The sequence below is a fragment of the Centroberyx gerrardi genome, chromosome 7 (assembly GCF_048128805.1).
Source record: "Centroberyx gerrardi isolate f3 chromosome 7, fCenGer3.hap1.cur.20231027, whole genome shotgun sequence".
NCBI classification, from domain to species: domain Eukaryota; kingdom Metazoa; phylum Chordata; class Actinopteri; order Beryciformes; family Berycidae; genus Centroberyx; species Centroberyx gerrardi.
Genome location: NC_136003.1, coordinates 12714969 through 12724826, shown reverse-complemented (window position 1 = coordinate 12724826; position 9858 = coordinate 12714969). Strand labels below are relative to the sequence as shown.

General features: G+C 42.4%; 1 protein-coding gene across 1 annotated transcript; it reads left to right on the top strand.

Annotated features, from left to right (window-relative positions):
- The first annotated feature begins 2262 nt into the window (after positions 1-2262).
- On the top strand, positions 2263-7991 carry LOC139921899 (cytoglobin-1-like). The gene is made up of 3 exons (XM_071912286.2): positions 2263-2599; positions 6589-6820; positions 7022-7991. Exons 1-3 carry the CDS (start codon positions 2457-2459, stop codon positions 7184-7186), a joined length of 540 nt encoding a protein of 179 aa, XP_071768387.1. The 5' UTR covers positions 2263-2456; the 3' UTR covers positions 7187-7991.
- The last annotated feature ends 1867 nt before the right edge of the window (positions 7992-9858 follow it).

Genomic DNA, 9858 nt, shown 5'->3' with positions numbered 1-9858 from the left:
ACATTTTGTAAGTAGTGTTGATTACTTTTAATTGACTTTAACCACTAAAGAATTGGCAGATGTGTTCCTTGCTCAATGTCATCATTGCTTAACCTTAGTAGGCTACGCATGTGTAGTGATTTAGAGGTCATTAGATGTCAGTGTCAAACATTCGGTCCATTTATAGTGTTTTACAAATATACCAATTTGATTTCGTTGTCTTTGCCCAGTATACTGTAGTGTCCAACAGGGTCTTGGTAAGTTATTGATAGCCATAACGACCATACCATAACGACCTTAGCGTACTTTGTGGCTTTATGCGTACTTTTATATACAAACGACCCTCTAATAATGTGACTAATGTTGCAGTTTCTCCACCTTTATAACCACAGAAGCCTATCCTCCATATGACATTAATTAAAAATAGCCTAACATAATGGATGATGTATGAATTAGGCTACTCATAGTTGACTGAATGAATCTCGTAGAATGATGGAGAGGGGGAAATGCGCACAATTGATGTTTTAACTAATTAAGTTGTATCATTTTGACCATCAGTTTGCTGGCACGGCCTCCATGCTGTCCGCCCCCTAAACATCACGTGTCTTCAACATGATGGGGGTCAGAGAAACTTCCCACTTCCTCCAGTCGTATTTACCACTTTGCTGGGTCGTTGATGTGCGCTCCTCTCATCATTAATGACACTTCTGACAGCACTTGAAGCCAGTATTACTCCAGTTCTCCACTAGATGTCAACATTACTCCTTATGTCTATATCGACTCAGCGGAGATTAATTCTTTGGTTATAACATAATGAAGCAATTCTTTATGAGTTTTGGGTGGAGTATTGTAGGTATAACATCACTCATGTGGACTTGTGGTCTGAATTCCTCAGTATGGGTGCGGCCAGCGGAACGTTTTCACAAAGTATCTCAAAATAAGATGTCTGCGTTTTTATGTAGAAACCTAAACCCATCAGAGTAGCAGTGTTGATCTACAATCATTGACCAAGTCTCCTTGACTAGGCCTATAACCTAACTGATCCTCAATAACCACATTGATACTGACAAGCTTAATATTGATAAACCTATGCACTGATACACTTGATAGTACATGAGCCCTGATCTCAGTGTTTTTCCTTGGCATTGACTGAGACAGACAGAAGAATTACACTCCTGTCCTACCAACATTACCAATAGGCTTTAGTGACCTAATTGCCTGCACCAGCTTGTTCTGCAAGTTGTTCTGGTTGTTTTTCTCCCAATGAGATAATCCTCCACACTCAAAGCAAAGCAGAGAGGCATGTCCACCTTTAACACAAACATTATCTTTTTCTTTTTCATCACCAACTTCATTGTATACTTGGAAGGACTCTGTCAATGTGTAACATCGGTAGCCTAGATTGCACCTCCTAAACAAGGCTGTAAATATCACCCAGAGCGTAGCTTGATTATGATATATGGCGTCTTTTCAATATTTGCTCTCTTGCTCCCTTCACATATTATTCTGATTCATGGCTATATAGGCCGACCTGCCCAACCCACTAACAAACACATTAATTAGAAAAGGGGCTGGGGAGATAAGGTGCTTGAACAAGAGCATTGTCAAGTCTTCAACTGTGACAACACACAGTTTCTTATAAAGGAGACTGTGAGATATGCTTTCCCTCAGACACAACACCTGCCATAACAAACAGCAGGGAAATTTATGTTTGAATAAGTGCAGTGACGCCTATGTAGAGGGCGTGTGTGAAAAGGAAACTAAAGATTGTAGAATAGAATGAAAACAAGCTGATAAGATCTGTATCTTGTACAGTAGATAGCACAGAACAAACCAAAACAAATAAAAGCCTGCCCTATTTCCGATGGGCCTCAAGCGCTTTCATTTTCAATCGGCAAATTGTTTTTTCCATTCACATTGTCGGGGCTTTGTGAGGAATTCAATATAACATATTACAGGTTAATCTCCTGGTTAGTCTGGAAAAGGTCAGAATGCTCTGCTTTATCTTATTTTTACCTCATAATCTTATGTTCATGCTCACACATTGTCTATATCATATCATATATCTGATTCTCTTATTAGGATTTGTTTTTTCATCATCTTTTCATCATACACTACCTACAAAAGTGAGTTGCGTTGAGGGAGTGAGAGAGGAAGAAAGAGAGAGAGAGAGAGTGTGTGAAAGAGAGAGTACAGAGGCTCCTCCTCACTCGCTGTGTGCTTTTCTCGTGTTTTACAGTCTGTTCTCCACTCACACTCTCACTCAGCAGAGATTCAGTGGTGGAGAGAGCAGAGGTTCACACACTGGAAAAGAAGGGGAGCAGAAAGTGTTTGGGTTTTTTTCCCAGCAGGAAAGAGGCATATAGCCTATAGAGAACAGGTAGAAATACAGAGAGGGGGGTTGTGTTTTTTTGGGGGGGAACTCTTATCACCCCTGCCTTCTGCACGTGCTCAGATCTGCACAACTGTATTCCTAGATGGAGAGGGTGCAGGGAGAGGGAGAGGTGGACCGCCTGGAGCGCCCCAGCCCGCTGACTGACAGGGAGAAAGTGATGATCCAGGACTCCTGGGCCAAAGTCTACCAAAATTGTGACGATGTCGGGGTGGCCATACTAATCAGGTATTTCTTTCCTTCATTTTCCTTTCCTGCTTTAAGTTTGAAATTTGAACAAAGGTTGATCATAGAGTCAGGAAGCCAGGCTTATCGCACAGATATTTGTTCACTTTGACCCCAGAGACCAGGAAATGTGCTACAGAGGTGACAAGGGAATACTGTATAGATTTAAAAGGGGAGAACATTTGATTTGATCTACTTTGATATTTATCACCATTCATCACACTTGTGTACTCATTTACATGCAGCTGGTTATTGCATTTTCTGTTGAGATCAGCAACTGCAACTACATGATACACAAATCTGTATGCATAACATCTAATTCCTATTTTGGGTCTGTTCATTATTTTCCCCTTCACCTTTGCAACTTCAATTAGTCTATAGCTGATGATGAAGGTCAAATTTGCATTTTGTCTCCTTTCCCCTCAGTGATGTCATTCACCTGCTAGAGCCACAAGGCCTAATGATGTTTTTCTGTCAGTCAAGAACCTTCTTTTTCTCAGTAAACTGTAAAAATGTCTATTAAAATGTATCTAAATCTTTGAAATCCAAGAGTGGGATCATCCTATCTCTGAATGCAACCAAAGCACTAAACTTTAACGATCTTCTTGAGTTTATAAGTTCCTGGTCTGTCCAAAGGAACACAGTCACTCTTATCTTTTGCAAACGATATTCTCACTTATCCCCCCATTTTCATCCTCCTATTTATCCAACAGTAGAGGAAAAGCATAAACATTATAATCCATCTTGCTGTAGCCAGAGATCTTTGGCTCTGAAAGTGCTCCCTCCCTTGAAGGGCAGGTCATGTTTTGCATACCTATAGAGGGCGAAATAACCTACTCCAGCAGCAACAGGAATGTCTCCATCAGTACCAGTCAAACCGTTTAAACCTTGCCTCCATTCAGGTCTCTGGGCCAAAGGGATTAAAGATTTTCCTGTCACAATTTCTAGTGTGATAGGGTTTTGGAATTTCCACTGAGTACCTTTCGTCATTTATTTCAGCATCCACCTCATCTAATTAAGGTGAACACAGAATCCTATTTGAGGAGGCATTCAGGATTTCTACAGTTGTTGGATTCACTACTTTTATCTCTTCTGATATTAACATTTATGCTGGAACCAATGAACAAATCCACAGTTGAAAAATTCGATCATCTGAAGGCAATCAGCAAACGTTGGTGTGAAAGGCCTTTGAAGGCTGGTGAGCTTCACTGCATGACGCAGCGTGGCCTTTCACCTAGTCAATACATGGAGGTACTGCTTTAGGATTGTAGGGGGTGAAGGTTGAGGTTAAGGTTACCAGCAGGAGAGCAAAGATACTTGCACTGTTGCTGCTGTAAAAAAAAATGGCAAAAGATTTTAATGCAGCTTGCTCAACATCATGATTTAGTTGTGAAGACAAAAAGTTCCGCTTTGATAAAACATGTTAGAACTAAATGGGCTTCACTGAATTTCCAGTTATTTTCTACATTCACATTCCTTCACAAAGACATTAAGACCCTCAGGAATCTGAGGAATGAGCGTCAATCGATAGGCAGCAGGACTATGGCAAATTCTTCCTTTGACCCAGAGAGTAGATCCCATCATTTTCGTGAAGGCATTAGTGTTCATGTGAACTCCAGTGTTCAACTTCAATCCTCCCAGCCAACTGTCTTAATGGTAAAAGATAACAACCAAAACAGCTAATCACGGTACTGGCGCTGGAATTGGAAACTTTCTCTGAATTGAGTTCTTGAGCTAGTCTCAAAGAATAGATAAGGGAGGATTAACAGTCCAATGACCATATAAAATACTAATGAGGCTATTTATATGCAACCACGGGTCATGCAATTACAAGAGAGAAAGATTAAACACTGTGCTTCCTCATTACTTTGCAGTGAAACTAGGAATCCTTCGCTCCAGACGAGAAAGTCATTGCATTAGCACTTGCGTAGACCCTCCACCCAAACCTAACAGAATAAAACCACTATCTACCCTCCATTTAAATTCATAAGTGAAACTCTAACAGGGGGCACTGTTCACTTATAAGAGCTGCATCTAGCCATATGATCTGATCTAACGTAAACATACTGGCTTCCCTTTTGTGTGAGTTCTTGTGGAGAGAGAGATGGGACATCAGGATTAGACAGCCGGCAACCAGCTGCACTGGCTCTGTCCCCAGTCTGTGGGAGCGGTTGAGCTTTTAGGTTCCTCTCTACGATACCTCTGGGGGTCAAACAAAAGCTCCTTAAATTGAGCGATTGTTCCTAGAAAGAGTGCACTGTGGGTCAGGATGTTCAAGGAAATATCAAATAATAGGAGCTGCAGCATGAACAAAAATGTGAACAATAATATTAACTACGCTAACTGCAGCTAACATAAATGGTTAGTGACAGTGAGTTTAATAATCAGTGCAACCCCAACCACACAGTAAAAGGGAGGCACAGTGACATTATCCCTTTAATTTCTCTCTCTGTCATTAGTGCTTTTCACCATTTGTCAGACAATCATATGGTGCAAGATCTAAGGTGAAAGGGCTCTTTTTGAGGCATGAAAGGAGCCACAGTGCAGAACCAATCCATCTGTCAGTCACTGAGATCAGACAGCTGAGCCAACAGGTTCCCAAGGGAGACCACATACAGAGCTGGGGGGCAGGATGTGAACCCAGAGGTGTGTGAGAGGGTATGTGGAGGCACATCGGCCGCAGCAGTGATTGATTTAATAACATAACAGAGGAGACTTCTATCAAAAAGCGCCTTGCAGTAGCTTACGTATAGATAGCATGGAAGCCCCAGAGGGAATCAAGCTCCTAACCCTCGCAGTGCAAGTGCCATGTTCTACCCATTGAGATACATAGGACTGCATGATGGCCATAAGCAGGCACAATTATCACCCTCCTGCCACCTTACAACACAGTGATAATGAATAAATTCTATCTTAATTTGCTGTGTTAATTATCACACTGAGCTCAATAGGAAGATTAACTTGGAAAAATCCTGCAGCTGAAGGACCAATTTACAAAAGAGTGCAGAGTGGCAAAGAGTGTTATTCTTCTACCTACTTGATGATGAAGGACTTGGACTTGGAAACAGTCAGTCAGCTAACAATGCACTCTAAACTCTACCGGCGTACAGCTAACTCAGTGGGGGCCCCAGCTAAAAACACACAGTGAGATTAGTTAGAACAAACTAATATGGATATATATAGATCTGTACATATGCATACATCAAAGCCAAAGTTGAAACAGTTATGAAACAGAATTCCTCCCAGGCATTATCAGAGCCAGATTAACCTTCAAGAGAAACGTCTTATCAGAGCTATCGCTGTTGGAGTCAAGTCTGATCCTGACTTAGGAATTTACTGCAAGACTTATTTCTGCAAGGGGTGCATGAATGTTTAATGATTTTTGTAGAGTAAATAAGGGGAACATTTGTAACTGTGTATTTGTTCTCTTTGTCATGTTGATCATTCCTTACATGATAAATTGTGTGATGATGAAATATTTTGATATTAAAATAACAAAAAGTACCAGCAGAGTGATTCACATGCTTGCCCTTGCCATTGTATTTCTTCAGTAGCCAAAGCATGCAAAGGAATAGGAAATAAACTGATAGTCTGATAATCATCATCACAGTTATAACAAATGTGTAGACTGGCTATTGCATTTGAAACTAATTTTGAAATGATCTCTCAGCGGCTGAATGTTTTTTCCATTCGTCACTTTAAATGGAGCTGCACTGAAAAACAAAATTCTTTTCAAATATATGCTGTAATGCTATGGCAAATAATAAAAAAATACACACCATACAGCACCTAGATAACAGTTAAACATTAAAAGGGAAAATATGCAGCATTCCCATGTCGATGCTTATGTTTACTTATGATATCTCGCCAGCCCAAGAAATGCACCTGGGCTTGCAGGATCGAGCTACTGGAGGCTGAAGGGCGATGAGATTAGCGGAGCTCCGCCGCAGCTGCTCACGCTCATGTCGCCCACTTGCTCTCCTCCTCCGCAGGCTGTTTGTGAACTTCCCCTCGTCCAAGCAGTACTTCAGCCAGTTCCAGCACGTCGAGGAGCCAGAGGAGCTGGAGAGGAGCGCCCAGCTCAGGAAGCACGCGCACAGAGTCATGAACGCCATCAACACCCTGGTGGAGAGCCTGGACAACTCGGACAAGGTGGCCTCCGTGCTGAAGCTGGTGGGCAAGGCTCACGCACTGAGACACAAGGTGGAGCCTGTGTACTTCAAGGTAGGGTATAGTGAGGGAAGAAAGAAGAAAACACACACACACACACTAGTTCCACAAGCTAGGAAGAAATGCAACAATTCTTACTCTTCATTTTGGGTTATTTCCAAAGAAAATGTCAGTAAAACCTCTATAAAAACAGGTAAGAGCTCCACACTACTGTATTTTTCTCTCTGTGTGTCTCTCTGTCTCTCTCCTGCCCAGATCCTGAGTGGTGTGATACTGGAAGTCCTGGGAGAGGAGTTCCCAGAGGTCGTGACCCCAGAGGTGGCCGCGGCGTGGACCAAACTCCTGGCTGTAGTCTATTGGAATATCACAGCCGTCTATGAGGAAGTGGGCTGGACTAAGCTGTCGAGCTCGACCGGGTGAAGCTTTCACTCCGGGTCTAACGGACATGAAGCATTGAGCACGGTGGACACCCAGAGACTGATACTTTGTAGGCCTCGGCCTCATAGGAGAGGGGTCAACTGTGCTGACTATTGAAGGAAATGTATCTTTACAGAAGCTCATGGGCTGTATGGACCCATATGCTCTTATCTATACACTAAGAACCTGTCCTGTGCCCTTTCAGCAGATAGCTAGCCACTGATGATAGATGTGTTTATAACCTGTGTGTGTGCGTGTGAGTGTGTCTGTGTGTGTGTGTGTGTGTGTGTGTGTGTGTGTGTGTGTGTGTGTGTGTGTGTGTGCTAAAAAATTGTAAGAGATTATACAGAGGATGGACCAATTCACATGACAAAAACAAAAAGTCTAATGTGTTACGCTCTCCTCCTTGTTTTTTGTACCCTTGTAAAAGACCAAACCGTATAAAAGGAGATGGACAAACCCAAAGAAGATGCAAACATTATAAACCCAACACCGGACAAGAGGTCACATGTAACTGGGTTGTGCCTTCTACAGAATGTGTACATCTGGAAACTGCCGTATAAAAAATGGCATTCTTTCTGCATTTCATGTGATGTTTTGCTGATGTTTCCTTGTATCTGAAACAGTCCTTATCCTTTGTCCACTTTATTCCCTCACCACGGACTTGAATGATAAGGATTAGTGTCCACCTTGTGACGTATTCATTCAATACAGAGACATTTTTACATTTTTAACAGTTCGTTGTGAACATTGTACATGGTTTTCATTATACTCCACACTTGTATCTGTATTAAACAATATTTTGAAGAAAAAAAAACATAGAAAATATTAAAATCCTGTTATGTCAATGCTATGCTTCCCAATCCTATTCAATTTACACATGCCCTAATCTGATTCCCCTGCGTTTCTCCTTACCATTGTAAGAATTAGACCTTTCCTTCCCTCTGCAGGCCTACTGCTCCCTTATTCTCAGCAGAGTCAGCAGTGCTAAGTATAGGTGGCTCAGCTGCTAGAAAACAGTATTTATACCCCCATTCATCTAGCAATGACCCCAGGATGCCTCTTTTCATCAAATATTGTATTAGGTCTGCAGGAATGCTGTTAGAGGGCCTGGTGCATCTGGTAGGAGCTGCATAATATGTTTAACTTCTGACACAAGGATTCCCCATAGTCAGTTTGGGCACAATAACAGTGAATCAGTATCACTCAGAAATAATTTGAATTGATTGCTATGTGTTAATATCATGCTGACATAGGACATTTTGATATTAACCTTGACACCCTCATGACTTCAACTATACAAGCTACTTAATAATTGAAGTACCTTAGAAAAGAATTCACTCTCTCAAGTATAACCTAAAAGCTGGATCAGAGTACAGCATTACACAATAAAAGCAGCATCCTCACTATAAATCAGCTCTTGAACAGGTGCCAATGCCAGTTTGAACAGGTCCTGTTACCAACATGCTGCCCTTGCCCTTGCAAAAGCGACAATATACAGGTTAATTTGGCTCGCCATACCCTGTGTGGACTACATGGTGGTGGCTGAGTGCTGCTTTCAGAATAGAAATACACAGCAGGCTCTGTTTACCTCCTAGGCCTGCCAGCAAGATCTAACCCCTCCTTGATCCCAGCTAATCCTCTGAGCTAATCTCCGCAATCATGAGAGCGGAGAGGCAAGACAGGAATAGTCGAGATTGTTACACCACAAACTCTGCCTTTCCCATTCAATGCGTTCAATGGGAGGAGAGGTGTCAGTGCTCTAACCAGCAGCGGCCCCAAGGCGAGGGATCCTTGGGATAGGACCATGTGTACCACGATGATGGTCCTCACCACCATCGCCCTCGTCCTGCGGCAGATGTTCTCTAACAGGATCAAACCGTGAGTATACTCTTTATCATCCATCTTTTGTCTGTTACCAGGTTCTAGAGAATGTTGTTCACCACAAAATCGACCTTACTTCTGAGTGGAGGCCAAAATAATACTGCTCTTATCTTGTTTGGATTGAATTTTTATTTAGACTTGGCCAGTTGTGGGAAACTATTTCAATGCCTGACAAAAAAAGACAAATATATTCCACACAGCAACTTGAGGCTTGTGAGCAAAGCAGTAACTACTTATCTTGAAACAATCCCACCCATGCAGGCAATGATGAACACACACACACACACACACGAATAAACACAGAGAAAGTGAATGTGTGTGTGTGTGTGTGTGTGTGTGTGTGTGTGTGTGTGTGTGTGTGTATGTATGTGTGTGTTAGAGTGTGTGAGAGAGAGGGAGGTAGAGAGACTTATCTGCATCATTGATTTGAAATCACCCCTGTGATTATTTTAGGGTTTGCCTTGAGCAACAGTGTGTGGATTAAGAGGCTGGGTACATAACAACAGTGTATTGCAGTTTGTAATGGAGAGATGAATGGAGGGGGGGAAAGCATCTGAGCTCTTGAGTCCGGGGCTGCTAATTGACTCAAAGTGCAATCTTCTCAGCCCCCGGCCCTGCTCGGCCACTCGCACGGCAATGGCAAACAACGCCACGTGGCTATAGCTCCACGCAGCCTGGCAACAGCTAGCGCACACTGTCATGAACTAATGAACAGCAGAACCTTCTTCATAGGAAAATGCCCGACATTTGTCCTGGTCTGTTAACTGGATCCAGGCTAATCGGTGGGTGCC

Excerpts from the sequence above, each read along its gene's own strand:
- LOC139921899 (XM_071912286.2), top strand. The coding sequence starts at position 2,457 with ATGGAGAGGGTGCAGGGAGAGGGAGAGGTGGACCGCCTGGAGCGCCCC. Across the intron at positions 2,600-6,588 it reads GGGGTGGCCATACTAATCAG|GCTGTTTGTGAACTTCCCCT; the intron begins GTATTTCTTTCC and ends CCTCCTCCGCAG. Across the intron at positions 6,821-7,021 it reads TGGAGCCTGTGTACTTCAAG|ATCCTGAGTGGTGTGATACT; the intron begins GTAGGGTATAGT and ends TCTCCTGCCCAG.